This window comes from Mesoplodon bidens, assembly GCF_964165515.1.
Source record: "Mesoplodon bidens genome assembly, chromosome: 2".
Classification (NCBI taxonomy): domain Eukaryota; kingdom Metazoa; phylum Chordata; class Mammalia; order Artiodactyla; family Ziphiidae; genus Mesoplodon; species Mesoplodon bidens.
In genome coordinates this window covers 130,502,153-130,521,621 of record NC_138177.1, presented here as the reverse complement: position 1 = coordinate 130,521,621, position 19,469 = coordinate 130,502,153, and the positions used below count along the sequence as shown (strand labels likewise).

Genomic DNA, 19,469 nt, shown 5'->3' with positions numbered 1-19,469 from the left:
ATCCTGTTGGGCATCTTAGTCTGATGATGTCCAAAGGAACAAAGAACAAATAGGATTAAAGTCTTTATAGTTTCAAGGTTTTGCATTATTTTACAATAAATAAGTTATAAGTTTATCTCAGGTACCTTTTTACATTTTATTTATTTTATTATTATTATTATTATTATTATTATTTTTGGCTGCTTTGGGTCTTAGTTGCGGCTCAGGGGCTCCTCTTTAGTTGCGGCATGAGGGTGTTCTCTCTCTAGTTGTGGTGCGTGGGCTCTGTAGTTTGTGGCACGCAGGCTCGCTCGTTAAGGCGTGCGAGCTCAGTAGTTGTGGTGCGTGGGCTTAGTTGCTCCGTGTCATGTGGGATCTTAGTTCCCCGACCAGGGATCGAACCTGCATCCCCTGCATTGGAAGGCGGATTCTTTACCACTGGACCACCAGGGAAGTCCCAGAGCATACACTTTTTAATAATTATGTTCATGAGTCTGTCTCCACTCCTCGTTCTTGGAGGTGTTCTTATATTTGTATCTCTTGTGCCTTGCGTGTAGTAGATGCACAGAAAATTTTGGTTAGATGAGTGGCATGTTCCTGGGGAAGAGAGTTTTCACCTGTGGTTCTGAGTAATTGGAGTGACTCGAATACACTAGGGATAAAGTGGGAGGTCTCTGGTAGGATGCTGGCAGGGTCATTGCACAGCTGGTTGGAGGCCCATGCCACAAAACACCCTTGTCATTGTTGTCTTTATGCTGGCACTTTCTGGGCTAGTTATTGAAAAAAGTATTTGACAAAGAAAGACAAAAGACATATATTCAAATAAAATAAAAAGACCTCACTTGCCTTTGCTTAAAGTATTAATAGTAGTTGAGGTTTGGTTTCAAGAGACTTCCATTCCAGTAGTGGATTTTACCTGACTAAAGTTGATTATCTTTCTTAATCTCCACCTTTGTTAAAACAAATCTTTTTGTCTCCAGTGTCAAGAGATTGAGGGAGCCTGGTTGACTTTCTGTTAACTCTGGACTAGGATTTTAGGGATAACTCTTAAGTGGTCAGAGGTGAATTAGCTGGCAGGTTGAATATTTGACCAAATACCCTCATTTAGTTTGTGACCAATAGCCTATTTCTGCTTTAAAATATATTTATACGGAATTTTATTGACAACGTAAGAGCTTGTATAACGTAATGTGATAATTACTGCCTATTTAATTTTTTTGCCTGACAGAGTACAATTCCATAAAATTTTGCTTTTGAAAGCTTTCTGTGGCTGGCACCTGATCCCAGTGTTTAGGTTCTGAGCTCTGGGACAGGCCTCCTCTGAGGTTGGCACAGGGCCTGGCACATGGTAGTTGCTGAATAAATATCAACTGAGTGGGTATTAAGTGGATTCAGAGAGTATTTAAACCATAAAAACAACCACATCCCATATTCTCCACTTTCCCCTTAGTGAACAGTGTTTGCCATCTCCCCCCACTGCCCCATTTCAGTAATCTGTCTTTCACATATTGGACCTTTATGCATTTATTTCTTTTTGGAAGTCATTCAGTCTCTGGAATGTTTGAGCTGGCAGTTGTGAATATTTAGGGTGACTATAGAATGGATTTTGTGCCACCTACATATCTGTGAGTGTTTTCTCATGGTTTTTCTAAAGAAATGTTATTTGCTTAGTGGCTCTCCTAGTTATTTAGACAAAGGTATTTTTTTCTTTCTTTTTTATAAATTTATTTTATATTTGGGTCTTTTGCTGCGTGCAGGCTTTCTCTAGTGGCGGCAAGCGGGGGCTACTCTTCTTTGTGGTGCACGGGCTTCTCACTGTGGTGGCTTCTCTTGTTGCGGAGCATGGGCTCTAGGCACGCGGGCTTCAGTAGTTGTGGCACGCGGGCTCAGTAGTTGTGGCTCGTGTGCTCTAGAGCACAGGCTTAGTAGTTGTGGTGCATGGGCTTAGTTGCTCTGTGGCATGTGGGATCTTCCCAGGCCGGGGATCGAACCCGTGTCCCCTGCGTTGGCAGGTGGATTCTTAACCATTGCACCACAAGGGAAGTCCCGGTATTTTCTTTTTAATCAAGATAATTCAGATCGTGTGCCCCAAATCCTCCCCTTTTAGCAGTGGACAGTGTTTTGCCATATTTGCTGCCCAGAATACAATGATCTATGTCAGTCTGTTAAGGCGGATATGGACAACTTTAACGTGAAAGAACTGAGGTCAATAAAAATATCTTCCATAGCCTAGAAGCCTGAGTTTTGGAGAAATGACCAATTTAATAGGTACTTAAGTTCTGTGTTATCTTAAATTTTTCTACTTGTGGGATCTTCCTGGACCGGGGCACAAACCCATGTCCCCTGCATCGGCAGGTGCACTTTCAACCACTGCGCCACCTGGGAAGCCCCGAGAAGCCCATTTTGAGGTGATACTTAATCAGAGACCTGGATGCAGTGAGGGCTTGACCCATGTGAAATTCTGGAGGACAGTGTTCCCGGCAGAGGAAAGCACAGATGCAAAGGTCCTGGCGAGGGCACATGCTTATGATCTTCAGGAAAGTGGAAGGAGGCTGTTGTGTCTGGAATAAGATGGGCAATAAGGAGAGAAGTAGGAGAGGGGGTCAGAGAACTAGGGCCTAATCACACAGGGCCTTGGAGACCAAGGTGAGGACTTGGCTTATACTTTCAATGAGATGGGAAGTCATTGGAGGGTTACGATGGGCTTGCATTTTAAAAGGATCATTCTAGCTGCTGTACTTACTGCAAAGGAGCCATCTCGCATGCTACTGAGAAGTCAAGTAAGCTAAGAATTGAGAATTGGCTGTTTAGGTAATCTACTTATTTATTCTTTTGGTTCACTGATATGTGGAAGACCCCAGAAGCAATCTTTTGATTTTGTAGATGGTCAACGATTGGTATGGGTAAAGGACCCACTTTGATCTTAGCTATGAAATGGTTTATCAGTCTGTTGATTCTTTGACCAACTGTCTCCTCTTCACTATATAAAGATTTCTAAATTAGGTTTTGGGGTGTATCTAGCTGCTTCCTTCCTTTGGCTCAGCTTTCTGATAAGCCATGCACTCCTGTTAACTACCAGGGTGGTCCAGGGCCATCGCTGCACTTTTCTCTCCTCACAACGACATAGCCTGTTCTGCAGCATCCCCACAGCTTGCTCAAATTTGTTGACCAATAGTTACTGTTGCACTGTTATGTTTTGATCAGTTGTCTTGGATATGAGAGACACTGTGGAAGTAGAATTTCAAAATCTTCATGTTCAGTTAAGATATAAAAGTGGGAAAAATCAAGAAAATCAAGACAACTGTGCTTAACCTTAGGTGACATCCCCTTATCCATGGGGAATAGGTTCCAAGGCCCCCAGGTGATGCCTGAAACTACAGAGAGTACTGAACCCTATATATATATATATATATACACTATGTTTTTTCTCTATACATACATACCTAGGATAAAGTAATTTTGATAAAGTAATTTTATGGTAAAGTAATTTATAAATTAGGTAAAGTAAGAGATTAACAACAATAATTAATAAAATAGAACAATTATAACAATATACTGTACTAACAGTTACGTGAATGTGGTCTCAGAATATCTTATTGTACAAATTTAATGCATTTTTCATCTTAACTAAGCCCTTATCATGCACTGTGTTCATAACTTTCACAGTTTGAGGTTCGGCAGCAAAACTGGCATGAATTTCTTTTTCCTTCTTCGTAATTTCACGGATAGATTTGTTCTTACCATGTACCTTAGCAGCCTCAGCATACAATGTTTTTCCTTCCTCCTTAAGTCGAACTTTTACCTTTTTACTTCAAAGAAGTACTTTACAGCTTCTCTTCAGCACATCCAAATGGCCAGCATCACTACTCTTGCACTTTGTGTTATTATTATGTAAAATATGGTCACTTGAAGGTACTGAGACAGTTGATCTGATAACCAAGACAGCTACTAAGTGACTAACAGGTGGGATACTCTGGACCAAGGGATGATTCACATCCCAGGCTGGACGGAGTAGGACGGCAAGAGATTTCATCATGTTACTCAGAATGGCACCCCATTTAAAACTTACGAGTTGCTTATTTCTGGAATTTTCCATTTAATATTTTCAGACCGTGCTTGACCTTGGGTAACTGAATCCAAGAAAACTGTGGATAATGGGGGACTCCATTACTGAGGAGGCAGGAAACACTAGGGCAAGAGCAGAGTGGGAGGGGAATGTTGAGTTTGGACAGGGTAAATGTCAGAGGTGTCAGTGGAAGCCATTTAGGAGGGTCAGGAGATAATCAGAGGCCTTAGACGTATCATTTTTGATACTGTTCTTCATTAAATTACTGAATTCAGACATATCCTAATACCATAAATCCTCCATCTGAAGGGACCTAAAACATGAATTAAGCCCAATCCCCAATCCAGTTTTCAAAATCTCTCTATAATATCCCTTCCTGGGCAGTCTCCATTCAAACATTTCCTTAGGCAACTTTTCCTGTTCATTTATAATTCCTACTAGTCCTAATTCTAAGCCCTGAGGATTAAATAAATTAATGCCTTCCATGTGTCAAGTATCAGGTTATGGGTAAACTGTTGTCATGGCCTTCTCTGGTTCTTCTCTTTTCCAAACAAGACAATTCCTACTCATTACTGTTTCCTCATGGGATATTTGGAGCCAGTTCACATCTTGGTCTCTCACCTTGGAAGATGTGTATTTGTTGTTCATATGTACCTTAAAGTTTGGTGGATGGGACTAAAAACAGGGCTCTGGGGCTGGCCTGACCATTGCAGAGTAAACACCAAGCTTGTCAGTTACTCTGAGCGTTCTGTCTGACAGTGATTTTTCAGATGTAAAACGTATATACCTTACAGGTCTTACCGAAGAGAACTGAAAGCGTGCATTCACACAAAAACCTGTACACTGCAGCATTATTCAAAATATCCAAAGAGTGAAAATAATAGGATATGTCCGTACAATGGAATCATAATATTCAGCCATGAAAATGAATGAAGTACTGTAGGTGGTACAACGTGGATGCATCTTGAAAACATTATGCTAAGTAAAGGAACCAGGCACAAAAAACCACATAATGTGCTTCCATTTATGTGAAATGTGCAGAGTAGGCAAATCTATAGACAGAAAGTGGATTAGTAGAAGCCAGGGCCTAGAGGGAGGAGGGGATGGGGAGTGACTGCTAATAGGTACAAGGTTTCTTTCTGGGGTCATATAAATGTTCTGAAATTAGGTAATGGTGATGATTGCACGACACTGCGGAAGTATTAAAAAACCACTGAATTGTACACTTTAAGATGGTGAATGTTGTGGTGTGTGAATTATATCTCAGTAAAGCTGTCATTAAAAAAAATATGGGTATTACCTCCTGTCGAAAGTTGAGGATCTTAGGAATCAATGAAATAACATGTATAAGTGCCTGGGATAATATGTACTCTCAGTTAAGATTGCTATTGTTGCTCTTAAGGAAAGTAATACTGCTTAGAGATCAGTAACTGCAACTTTTAGTCACTGTTACATTTGTAGAATATTACCTGTTAAATCGTATGCAGTCAACAAATCCTTGTTGAATGAATGTGTTTTGTTCACATTCATGTTTAGCCACATATATGTTCTGTTTCTTGCACGTTACCGAATCTACATCATTGGGCCTAATTTTGAGATCCTTGTCCAGTGATGGGAACTCTTCACAGCCCACGTTTCAGTGTTGAAGTCAGAGTTGGGAGTATAGGCTCAGTCTGGGGAAGGAAGGGCTCTGCCTTAAATTCTAGGTGAAGGTGGAGGCTAAATGATTCTTGAGCTTTTTTACCTAGTAATGTAATTTTGCTATAATAAGAACTTAATTGGCCTGTCAGGAATATGTTTCTTCATGGTTCATTATCAGATCCCTGGAGAGCAGAGGACTTCATCTTGGTTAAAAAAAGAAATTCAGTTCCTAGAAATTTAGCAGATTTAAACTGCTAATTTGTTCTCCTGAACCCAACCTACAATTTCCACATATAAGAAATTGTTATTTTAAATTATGATATGAGCATTTTTTCTTTGAAAAAAATTTTAAAATTCACATCTTTTTATGAACTTGGCATTCCACTAATAACACTGCGTTGCTTCTACAACTGCGTCAGCAAGGTGCCATCTGCTTATCCTGAGGCTCATGAAAAGAAATAAACCGGTTGATGTTTGTGTCATCCAGCATTCTTTCTAGAAGAGCAGTGGAAAATTTTTCCTTTGGTCTCTAAGGAGTGGTTGTGCCTCTCAGCTTCCCCGTGCCATCAGGGAGGAATGAGAAAGAAGGCCAAACTGTCAGAAAAGAGTTTGTAAGTTTTTTTTTTTTGAAGCTTCTTTTTTGAGAGTGTCTTTTTCCTGTCTTTAATAGAAGTTGGTGATATGGCAAAGCAGTACATAGAGAAAAGTCTTTTGGTTCCAGATCACGTGATCACACGCCTCATGCTGTCAGAGCTGGAGAACAGGCGCGGCCAGCACTGGCTACTGGATGGTGAGTTGAACGTGTGGGTCCGATGGACCTCTGCCAAGAGTGGGTCATTGTCTCCTTGCACACTCCCATATTTCTTACAGGTTGCAAAATGCCCTTTTCCCCTAAACGTTCAGTCGTCTATTTAGACATATTCCAGTTTGGCAACGTGATAGAAACCTCACGTGGTGAAACCTTTTAATTCCTCTGTCTGCAGACCACCATCCCTAGAGCCGTCAGCTTGAAGCAAACCTTCACTGAATTCCTGTTATTGTTCCAGTTTTGATCGTGCCTTTGTTTCCATGACTAAGTCGTCATAAGTATGACTCATCTTAAATCAGAGGTTCTTTCATTCAAAATAGGCCACATAAATTAAAAGCATTAGTTATCATTTTTTACCTGTCAGATTAAAAAAGATAGAAAATCTGAAAACCTTTTATGGAGAGTATAGGAAGTAAGTATTCTTGAGAGGATAAAATGGGCAACCTTTGGAGGGCAGTTTAGCAGTCTTTATATTTTTTGATTCAGCGATTCCCTGCTTGATTTCTTGCCTAAAGATGTATGTTAAAGGATGTTTGTTTTCAGTGTTATTTGTAAATAGCAAGACACTGGTAACAACCTATCTATCGATCATAGGGTTGCCTTAAATTTTGGTATGTCCATTAACCAAATAATCTGTACCTCTGTGTTGATATGGATAGAGCTCTAAGATAAACTGCCGAGTGAAAAAAGCTAGTTGCAGTCTAGTTAATATCATATACTATTATCTCTTTAAAAATGGAGTCACAGTATAATATTACTATATGTACTTACAAACACATACATAAGCTGTCTTTGGAAGGATATAAAAAACTGATACTAGTGGTTGGCTCTGGGTAAGGATTAGGGTTGGGAGAGAGATTTACCTTTCACTGTATATACCCATTCCTATTGTTTGATTTTTAATATTTAAATGATACATAGGCCTGATTTTTTTTAAAAAACTCAGACAAATATCACGTGATACCACTTATATGTGGGACTAAAAAAATGATACAAAATCAACTTACTTACAAAACAGAAATAGACCCACAGACATAGAAAACAAACTTATGGTTACCAAAGGGGATAGCAGTGGGGAGGAGATAAATTAGGAGTTTGGGATTAACATATACACACTACTATATGTAAAATACGTAAACAACGTGGACCTACTGTATAGCACAGGCAACTATATTCGATATCTTGTATTAACCTATAATGGAAAAGAATATGAAAAAGTATATATATTCAGTTATACATATAACTGAATCACTTTGCTGTATACTTGAAACTAACACAACATTGTAAATTAACTATACTTCAGTTTTATAAAAATGGTTAAAAAAACCTCAGTCATTCCTATGAGACTTAACCCAGGAAGATGCATACAGATGCTCACACACAAAATACTGCACAATTTTGTACTTGAGGAAGCTGGAATTAAGAATCATCTACTTTTGGGCTTCCCTGGTGGTGCAGTGGTTGAGAATCTGCCTGCCAATGCAGGGGACACGGGTTTGAGCCCTGGTCTGGGAAGATCCCACATGCCGTGGAGCAACTAGCCCCGTGAGCCACAATTACTGAGCCTGCGCATCTGGAGCCTGTGCTCCGCAACAAGAGAGGCCGCGATAGTGAGAGGCCCGCGCACCGCGATGAGGAGTGGCCCCACTTGCCACAACTAGAGAAAGCCCTCGCACAGAAACGAAGAGCCAACACAGCCATAAATAAAAAAAAAAAAAAAAAAAAAAAAAGAATCATCTACTTTTAAGTTTTACCAGTATAAATCTTTTCATTTATTAAAGGAAAAAAATGGACTGGATGGATTATTTGTCTTACTCTCTTTTTTTTTGGCGGTACATGGGCCTCTCCCTGTTGTGGCCTCTCCCGATGCGGAGCACAGGCTCCGGACACGCAGGCTCAGCGGCTATGGCTCACGGGCCTAGTTGCTCCGCGGCATGTGGGATCTTCCCAGACTGGGGCACGAACCCGTGTCCCCTGCATCGGCAGGCGGACTCTCAACCACTGTGCCACCAGGGAAGCCCTGTCTTACTCCTTAATAGCAGGATTCCTTGGCAATGAAAATAAGAACTTGATGAATATACTGCTTTCTAGGTACAGAAAGGGTAGTGAGATTTATATATAAGAAACTTCTTTCCATGACAGAGTAGTTTTCCTTCAGTTCACACAATGCACTTTTTCCTATCTCAGCAAGTTGCGACAGCTGAAACTTTGATGTTTGCCAGCCACAGAGAAGCCAGAGTGAATTGTCCTACATTTTAACTGTCAGATTGCCTATATTTCTCCTAAAGTCTGGAGCCGTAAATCTCCATAATGACCAACATGTGGTAGAGTATTTATTCTATATTGGTGTTTCTCAAAGTGTGTAGTGGGCAGTGTTAGTAATGGCTAGACAAAAAAACAGACTTTGTAGTTAAATGTGTTTAGAAAATGTCAATTTAAATATTAAATGTTGCTTGAATTTACTGAGCACTTACTGTATGCCAAGTATTGTTCTGAGCATTTGATATTTATTATCTCATTCAATTCCTACAATAACCATATCAAGGTAGAGACTGTTATTTCCATTTATTGATGAGAAAACAGAAGCAAAGGAAGGTTCACTTGCCTATCCAAAGTTAGTAAGTCCAAAGTTAACCAATTTCTTAGGACTTTAATGAACCTTTAATATGATAATGTGATTTAACTCTTCATAGAAGGAAATGTCACAAGGCGTATATGACCATAGAATCTCCTGCCCTACCTATAACCTCTGGGATTTGTTCTATGGTCCATTCTTTGTGAACTCTACTATTCAACATTTATTCTTCACTTTGGAAGTGTTCTGAAAAGTTGACTATAGAGTAGGTCATATCTTTCTAGAATGCCTTCCATTTAAAAAAATCAGGACCTATGTTCTCATGGGGCTGGAGGGAACCAAGAGACTGAACTGAAAACTTTTGTCAAGAGAAAGGCTATAATGGCCCGTGGAAGGCATGTGTTTATCAGGCAGTAATGAATAAAGCTCCTACTGTGTGTCAGGCACTATAAGGTGCTGTTGATAAAGTGACAAGACACTTTCTGTATTCTTACAGGACTTATATTACAGTAGAGGAGTCAGGTGTGTAAAAAATTGACAGTATAATAAAATCATATACATGTGGTACACTGAGGAGACAAAGGAGAAAATTGTCGGTTCTATTGGTGGGAGGCAGGAGTGGAACAACTTTATGGAAAAAGAGATGAATAGAGAGATGTTCTGCAGGTTGACTAATGGGGGTTGGGAAGAAGGATTTTTTCAGCAGAGGCACAGTGTGAACTGGGTAAGAGAGGAATGACTTAGCCTAGTGTCTTCCTGGGCCTGCAAACAGAGAGGCAGGGGAAATCCTGGGGTGATGGACTTTGATTCTACGCAAAGATGGTGGAACTGGAAATTTTGGGCTATAGGGACCACCGAAGAGTTAAAAAGGGGAATAACACGATCGGATGTATTTGTGTTTCAGAAAGACTATTCTGTTAGCAGCAGAGCTATTAGATGCTGGGGTAGGGGAGGAGGTGGTGACTAGAAGCTGAGTAAGAGATTGTTAGCACAATTGGACCAAGAGACGTTGAAGGCCTGAATTTAAGCATCAGCAGTGAGATGGCGAGGAGGCACCGTTCCTGAAAGACTGCATTGAGGAGGAAGAATTGACAGGAGTGTGACTGATGTTAGGCACTGCAGCCCTGGGGTTTTCTTTGATCGCCTTCCCAGCTTTTGGAGTTTCTTGGCTGTCATCACCTTCCCTACACTTCTCCAGCTATGTTAATTTCTCCAGACTCTGAATATTTAACTCAAAAAAGTTAGTCCCCCACTACTTCTTCTTATGTGGGTGTTTGCCGGGACTGATAAACTTTAGCTCTGCCACCACCTAACAGTAATTTCTCTAGTTGAAATTCTTTAATGGTAAGGCTTCTCACCTTATAAAATAAACTTGTGTAGTTTTAAGTAAACTTAACTGTTTTAAAAAAGGATCATCTATGTTAAACTCCTTTGGGAAGGTGGTTAGTATAATAACCACTGATCCCAGTTAGAACCAGACTACCCCCTTTGAATCCCAGCTCTGCCATTGTCAGTGCCCTTGGGCAAGTTACCCGTAGGTCTCTGCATTTTTTTCCTCATGGAAAACAGAGATTACAAAAAGGATGAAGTAAGTGAATGTACGGAAAGTGCTTATATTTGCCATATAGTAAGTGCTATATGAGATTTTGTGATTTGTTGTACATAATAAGGTACAGGTCATGAATTTTTGTTTTTAGGTTATTACACGAAGTGTTAAGTTCAAAAATAGTTTAAAAATATTCAGCCACGTGAAGTTGGAAAAGTCAGCTTCAGTTGTGAAATGTTTTATGTATCTTTTCACTGCTTTGTTTTGCTATAACTTCCTGTCGGTGAGTAACTGAAGTTCTTTTACATCATAGGCCTGTTTTTAGTAAAGGACGTCAGTCTCCTAACTGATTTAGTTTGTATCTTTCTAAACACATCTGGTCACGGTTTCGGTTGTGATTTTTCTTTAAAGCTCTGGAATAAATCCATTTGGCAAAGTGAGGACCATCAAGAATGCTAAGTTCTGTGTTCAGTTTGAAACTCCTTATGTTCCAGGGCACGTGTTCTGCAGAGGACGTGCCTATGGAGTGTGCTAAAGGTGATTGCATGTGGAAAGGTCAAGAAAAGAATTCTGGATGACAGATGGCTCATCATCTTGGTCCATATGGCTGTAAACAGGCATCCTGCAAATGGTGGGTGGAAATACGTAGCATGGATGCAAACCAAGGGAACGCCAGGGGTGGCAGTGGATGGGCTTGGTGAGTGCTCTGTGGTTTGGTCAGCTATGTCCTTGCTAAAAACAGTTCAGCACCACCTTGCCTTCACAGTGTGCTTTTTAGTTGGATAAGAAACACTCTTTTATGTGTTAATATGTGTATATAAGTGTGGTTTTTCCCCTTTTTTTCTTTTTCTTTCTTTAATTTCTTTAGACGTTTAATGTGTGAGAGCGGTTTTCTGAAAATAATTTTAATTTTTAAGACAGATATTCAACCAGAGGAATGTCATGCACAAGCATTCTAATTTTGCTATGATGGTTTTGTTTGTTTTTTGTTTTTTAAAGAGGGTGTTTACTGCTTACTAGGTGATCTTAAGGTGAAGTAACTAGGGAACAATAACCAGCTCTTATAAATAACCAGCTCAAATACAAATTCTTCACATTTTAAAAAGCAGCTGGCAGTGAGATGGGGCGCGCAGTGAGATGGGGCGCATAGGGAGGTGTGTTAGGTAATAGATTTTTTTTTTTCGTTTCTAAACTTGGTTGCCAAAACCTGTGCATTTAAACAGTAACCTGCAAGTTCTCAGGCTCAGTCCCAATTTATCTCAAGATGTAACAGAATTGTCTGCCAGGTGACTTTAGGTGTCATCTAAATATTTAAATTTGTTGTCAAAGTTTGGTTTGACAGAAAGCAATCTTAAATTTTGGAATTATAAGTGGAATATAATTTAAGCCTTTTCATTGGAGATAAAGATAACTTTATAAGGAGAGTCATCATTCAGTCCATGGTTGTATATTCCATTTGATTCATTCTGAGCACTAGCTGGTGCTTTCTGTGGGTAATTCTGGGATTTATTGATTTATTTATTTTTAGCACAAGTCAGAGCCACTTCAGTGTGTGCCGTGTTTGTATGTGTTTGTTTTCCCTGAGAGGTGAATGATCTCAGACCTAAGATATTCCGGGATACATGCTCATTCAGAGCCCTTGGTATCCAAGTAAAAGGTGGATGCTGGGAAACCAGACTACAGATGCTGGAGCTACAATATCTTGTCCTGATTTTGCAAATGTGTTTTATCATACTGGACTGTACATAACTGCTCTGACCTTATCCCCTTCATACTTTTCTTTCTGAATCAGACCTCTGAATGGTTTTACATCCCACTGGGCAACATATGCCTACAGAAAAAAAGCTGACAATCCCGTGTCTTCTGAATCGCATCTTTTAAGAAATGCCAAGGGCAATTTTTTTCTGTTGCCCTTGTGAATGTAGGGTATGTTTCAAAAATAAAATGTATAATAGGTTTGTTTGGAAGGTCACTGAAGATATTCTCTTTGGAAAAAAAGAATCAGGCTTTCTTCTCGTGTGTGTGTGTGTGTGTGTGTGTGTGTGCGTTTAAGAGGGTGATAGATTATTTTACTCATTTACCTTCAGATGTGTTTTTTTTATTGAAGTATAGTTGATTTACAGTCTCAGCTGTACAGTAACATGACTCAGTTATACACATATAGACATTCTTTTTTTATATTCTTTTCCATTATGGTTTATCACAGGGTATTTAATTTAGTTCCCTGTGTTATACAGTAAGAGTACCTTTAGTTGTTTAGTCCTGAAAAATATTGTCAGATAACATTTGTATCTTCGATCACTGTTAAGGCAATATGTATACAGTCATACCTTGAACAGAAGGTTTGAAGCAATTGGAGTGACTGCTAAAGAATGGAGAGTCATAGACTTGATGGAACTTTGCTGGGTACAGTGGCAGTGTTCATGCCTGCCAAGCATGGACTGAACAATTGTAATCTCTGGTGCCTCACCAGGCTCATCCTTCTTGATGCGCTCATATGTATAGGAATGAATATGAAAATGAAAAAGATATGTATATGTACAGACACCAATACAGATATTAGAACTTAGCATTTCTTTTTTTTTTTTTACATCTTTATTGGAGTATAATTGCTTTACAATGGTGTGTTAGTTTCTGCTTTATAACAAAGTGAATCAGTTATACATATACATATGTTCCCATATCTCTTCCCTCTTGCGTCTCCCTCCCTCCCACCCTCCCTATCCCACCCCTCCAGGTGGTCACAAAGCTCCGAGCTGATCTCCCTGTGCTATGCGGCTGCTTCCCACTAGCTATCTACCTTACATTTGGTAGTGTATATATGTCCATGCCTCTCTCTCGCTTTGTCACAGCTTACCCTTTCCCCTCCCCATATCCTCAAGTCCATTCTCTAGTAGGTCTGTGTCTATTCCTGTCTTACCCCTAGGTTCTTCATGACTTTTTTTTTTCTTAAATTCCATATATATGTGTTAGCATACAGTATTTGTCTTTCTCTTTCTGACTTACTTCACTCTGTATGACAGGCTCTAGGTCTATCCACCTCATTACAAATAGCTCAATTTCGTTTCTTTTTATGGCTGAGTAATATTCCATTGTATATATGTGCCACATCTTCTTTATCCATTCATCCGATGATGGACACTTAGGTTGTTTCCATCTCCGGGCTATTGTGAATAGAGCTGCAATGAACATTTTGGTACATGTCTCTTTTTGAATTATGGTTTTCTCAGGGTATATATAGCCCAGTAGTGGGATTGCTGGGTCATATGGTAGTTCTATTTTTAGTTTTTTAAGGAACCTCCATACTGTTCTCCATAGTGGCTGTACCAATTCACATTCCCACCAGCAGTGCAAGAGTGTTGTTCCCTTTTCTCCACACCCTCTCCAGCATTTATTGTTTCTAGATTTTTTGATGATGGCCATTCTGACTGGTGTGAGATGATATCTCATTGTAGTTTTGATTTGCATTTCTCTAATGATTAGTGATGTTGAGCATTCTTTCATGTGTTTGTTGGCAGTCTGTATATCTTCTTTGGAGAAATGTCTATTTAGGTCTTCTGCCCATTTTTGGATTGGGTTGTTTGTTTTTTTGTTATTGAGCTGCATGAGCTGCTTATAAATTTTGGAGATTAATCCTTTGTCATTTGCTTCATTTGCAAATATTTTCTCCCATTCTGAGGGTTGTCTTTTGGTCTTGTTTATGGTTTCCTTTGCTGTGCAAAAGCTTTGAAGTTTCATTAGGTCCCATTTGTTTATTTTTGTTTTTATTTCCATTAGAACTTAGCATTTCAGTAATAAATTGCTGAGAAATTTAACAAAATTTAACAAAATGTTAAGTCTTTGTGAGGGTCATCTTTGGTTTCAATCACAGTATAAGAACTTTTTTTTTTAGACTTTTTATTGTATATTGGAGTATAGTTGATTAACAATGTATTAGTTTCAGGTGTACAGCAAAGTGATTCAGTTATACATATAGATGTATCTATTCTTTTTCAAATTCTTTTCCCATTTAGGTTATTACATAATATTGAGCAGAGTTCCTTGTGCTGTACACTAGGTTCTTGTTGGTTATCGATTTAAAATATAGCAGTGTGTACATGTCAATCCCAAACTTCCTAACTACCCCCCACCCCCACAACCCTTCCCCCCGGTAACCATAAGTTCAGAGAACTTGGTTTTTATTCCATGACTCTTCCTTTGTTCAGTGTCCTTGGTGTCTAAATGAGCTCAGAGTATGTGACTGAAAAACATGGTAAAACTCTGGATCTCTTCTTCATTTTGTTGGATTCTCTCCTGAGACCCTGTCCCTGTGTCCATTTCTGGTGGGTTTCTTCTGATTGATCTGACTGCTGCCCCAGGATGAGGAACAATCTTAATATAGTAGACAATCCTGACTTTGTTTAATTCGGTTTGTGTTTTCAGGGAATGACTAGATTTTAACATGTGAGCATTAAGGGCCATATGGGAACCATATATATACAGATACAGATATTTGAACATATCCTAGAAAAACTTGGTTCAGAGCTCAAAAAACAAATTGAGTATACATGATTTGTGTATCCCATCGATCCATCGGAGGAGGGAGTAGCATACTTCCTGACCTCATAGCCCAGGAGGAGCAAACGCTGCATTAAACAATCATAGTGTAGGATCTTGGGAGCACCAGTGAAGGGGGTGAGAGGGGAGAGGTAGCAAAGAGGAGAAAGTGACTGGCCCTCTCTTGGGGGCGAGGGAGGCAGCTATTAGGAAGGTTTCTGGGAGAAGGTGACACCAAGAGCAAAATTTGGAAAGTGGGAATAAAGCACATTGTAGATGGAGGGAACATCATGTACAAAAGGTACAGAGGCATGAGAAAAGAATCTAAAAAAGAGTGGATATATATCTATGTATAACTGATTCACTTTGCTGTACAGCAGAAACTAACACATTGTAAATCAACTATACTCCAATAAAAATTAATTTTAAAAAAAGGTATAGAGGCATGAAACAACAAGGTGTGTTCTGGAAACCACAAGTAGTTGGATAATCCTGGAGCTGAAAATATGAGCAGATGAGGCTGGAAAAGTGGATGGGGCCAAAAGTTAAACACTTCTTAAAATTCAAAAACAGGGAGTTGATTAAGTGTCAAAGTTAATATTATAAATGAGGTGGAAGGAAGTTAAAAATAAAATTTTAAACTGAGTTTGAGAGAGTGAATAATTTATATTTTAACTTTCCTTTCAACTAACATTTAAAAGTTAACTAGGGCTTCCCTGGTGGCACAGTGGTTGAGAGGCCACAACAGTGAGAGGCCTGTGTACCACAAAAAAAAAAAAAAAAAAAAAAGTTAGCTAAATTAAAAAAATTTTTAATTCAGACATACTTTAGGTATTGAAGTATGGTTTCCCTGTATTTGGGCCTGTCTTGTCGTACACTTTCAGATGCACTTAGCTCATTTGCTAATGCTACTTACTTAGAAGTCTGTAAAGTAAGGCACAGGATGAAACTAATTTTAGATGTTAGGAGAGGCTGCTTCCCTAATTTATGAAGCAGGTATCTTGGGAATTGGATAAACTAAGACAATTCATTGCAAAACCACATCCAAAGCTTATGAGGTATACTTTGCTAGTTTAATAATAAAACAATTATTGTACACTTACTATGCACAAAGTTCCATACTAAGAAAACAGTTATGTGGTGGAGAAAGCATGGACTTAGGAGTCAGGCCTTATTAGCTTGTAGTCTTGAGCAAGCAAATTTACCTTTCCTGGTTTCTTTTTTTCTCATCTGTAAAATAGGAGTATGTATGTCATAGGTTTGCAAGGATTGGTTAACAAATGTAAAACTTGTAGTGGAGTTCTGGAACACAGTAGGTGGTCAGATGTTAGATGTGTGTTCTTATTTTCAGTGTAAAGAAAATTTAATTGATAATTATTATTTAACATTTCAATAATAAACTGTTGAGAAACTTAATAAAAATAGTCATTCTAATAAATAAGGATCATCATTTTTACCCCTCACTAAGTAAACTTGGGTAAAGCCTAAGTAAGTAAAATCAGTCATCTTCCATTAAACCTTACCTAGTAAATATAAAACAAAACGGGATAAAACTCTCTTGATTTTCCTATTACTAATACGAAAACTCCAATTTTGGAAAGAAAAGAACAAGTTGATTAGGGATAAAAGTAGAAGGTGATGTGGAAAAATGCAGACAATTTATTTTATTTTATTTTATTTTTGGACCGTGCTGTGCTGCTTGCGGGATCTTAGTTCCCCAACCAGGGATTGAACCCAGGCCCTCGGCAGTGAAAGCGCCAAGTCCTAACCACTGGACTGCCAGGGAATTCCCACAGACGATTTAACTTCACCTTTTTTATACTGTTTTTATAGAAATTATACATGATCACTATAAAACACTCAGACCATATGGAAAAATGCAAAGAAAGGCAACAAATTGCCTAAAATCCCACTAGCCAGAAATAATCAGGGTTAACAATTGCAAACCATCATTGTAGATACCTCTGCATGCACATATGCAGATAAAAATCTGTAAGAATGATATCATCCTTTACATTCTTTAAAAAAGGCAATTAATTTTACTCAAATTTAATATAGCAAAAGCTAAAGTGAACCCTAAGGAATTATCACTGAATTTCAGATAAAACTTTCTTCATCACCAGGGATATTAATTCCTATGGGAGCCCCTTAAGAATATGAAAGATGGGACTTCCCTCGTGGCCCAGTGGTTAAGAATCCGCCTACCAGTGCAGGGGACATGGGTTCGAGCCCTGGTCTGGGAAGATCCCACATGCCGCGCAGCAACCAAGCCTGTGCACCACAACTACTGAGCCTGCGCTCTAGAGCATGCGAACCACAACTACTGAGCCCGCGAGCCACAACTACTGAAGCCCGCGCACCTAGAGGCCATGCTCTGCAACAGAAGAAGCCACCGCAATGAGAAGCGAAGAGTAGCCCCTGCTCACTGCCCGCTTGCAGCAACGAAGACCCAACGCAGCCAAAAATAAATAAAATAAAATAAATAAATTTATTTAAAAAAATATGAAAGGGCTTCCCTGGTGGTGCAGTGGTTGAGAGTCCACCTGCCGATGCAGGGGACACGGGTTCGTGCCCCTGTCCGGGAAGATCCCACATGCCGCAGAGCGGCTGGGCCCGTGAGCCATGGCCGCTGAGCCTGCGCGTCCGGAGCCTGTGCTCCGCAACGGGAGAGGCCACAACAGTGAGAGGCCCGCATACTCAAAAAAAAAAAAAAATATATATGAAAGACATTAGGAGATTGACAAATTTGTTGGTTTTTTTTTTAGTCTCACATTTCAAATTTAGAGAATATACTTATACTTCCTCCCATCTTCTCTCCCCTTCCAGTTTTTTTAGCTTTTATTGCTAAAATTTATTATAAATTTCTCTGTAACTTTAGTTTCCCATTTTTTTGGTCTTACAGTTAAGAAATTTTAATGAATTCTGTGCACTCATTTTTTCTCCACTACCACTTCTGTTAATTTTATTTTTATTAATCTTAGTTATGTCCCTGAATATACCAGAAACCATTGAATAGTACACTTTAAATGAGTGGCTTGTATGGTATATGATTTATATATGAGTAAAGCTGCACTACTTTTTAAAAAATTTTGTTGTATTGAAGTATAGTTGATTTACAATGTTGTGTTAATTTCTGCTGTACAGCAAAGTGATTCAGTTATACATACATATATATATAAATATAGATATATATATACACATACATACACATTCTCTTTTATTTTATTTTATTTCTTTTTAAATGTTTATTTATTTATTTATTTTGGCTGCACCAGGTCTTAGTTGCAGCATGCGGGATCTTCGCTGCAGCACGTAGGATCTTTCATTTGTGGCATTCGGACTTCTTAGTTGCAGCATGTGGGACATAGTTCCCTGACCAGGGATCAAACCCGGGCCCCCTGCATTGGGAGCATGGAGTCTCACCCACTGGACCACCAGGGAAGTCCCCTGTGCTTTTAAATGGTTGGGAAAAAATAGTATTTCGTGACATGGGAAAATGCCCTGAAATTCACACTTCGGCCTCCCTGAACAAAGCGTTCCCGCCACACAGCCATGCTGTTGGTGTGAGGCCTGGGGCTGCTTTTTCACCCCCACGGCAGAGGTGAGCACTGCCACAGAGACCACACGGCTCACAAAATTGAAACAGTCACTATCCAGTCCGCAGACCTGTGTCCTAGGACACACACGGAGAGTCTGGAGGTGGGGAGCCCATCAACCCCTGGTCGGCTGCTTGTGTGAGAGCAAAGCTGGGGATCTGATTTTGAGACGTGCTTCTCATTTTTATATAACAGGCGAGTCTACATAAATTGCATGAAATTTAAACAGTGAAATCATACTGTTAGGCCGCTCGGCTTGCAGGATCTTAGTTCTTAGGGCCATGGCAGTGAGAGCGCCAAGTCCTAACCACTGGACAACCCGGGAATTCCCTGTGAAATCATACTTTAAATGCACTAAGAGATCTCGCGCTTTATGAGAAACATGCTGAATTACTTTAACAAAGGAACCTGTTTTGTCCTAAAAGAATGCCTGGTGCTCATGGAGGGTGCAGGAGGGAGCCTGGGGGCCCGAGGAACCACCTGCCTGGCTTTCACTGCTGGGCCCACCAAGGGTGGGGGTGGGTAAGGATTACCTTCCATCTGCCCCCTGACACCCAGAATCTGCGAATGTGACCTTATTTAGAAAAGGATCTTTGCAGACAGATGTAATTAGTTAAGGATCTTGAGATGAGGTCCTCCTGGATGAGGGTGACCCTAAATCCAATGACCGCTGTCCATATGGAAGAGGAGAGAGAGACACAGGGGAGAAGCCACGTGAATAT

The 19,469-nt window shown here is 39.6% G+C and overlaps 1 protein-coding gene across 4 annotated transcripts in view; it reads left to right on the top strand.

Annotated features, from left to right (window-relative positions):
* AK4 (adenylate kinase 4) overlaps positions 1–19,469 on the top strand; it is a gene marked incomplete at its 3' end in the record, with an annotated part of 70,188 nt that overhangs the window by 27,360 nt on the left and 23,359 nt on the right. For 3 of the 4 annotated variants that reach the window (XM_081223878.1, XM_081223877.1, XM_081223875.1), the window contains exon 3: positions 6,357–6,476. The exons of the other annotated variant lie outside the window; for it this stretch is intronic. In XM_081223878.1, the coding sequence (XP_081080004.1) occupies positions 6,357–6,476 (120 nt within the window). The remainder of the gene's footprint in view (positions 1–6,356; positions 6,477–19,469) is intronic. 4 annotated transcript variants of the gene reach the window in all.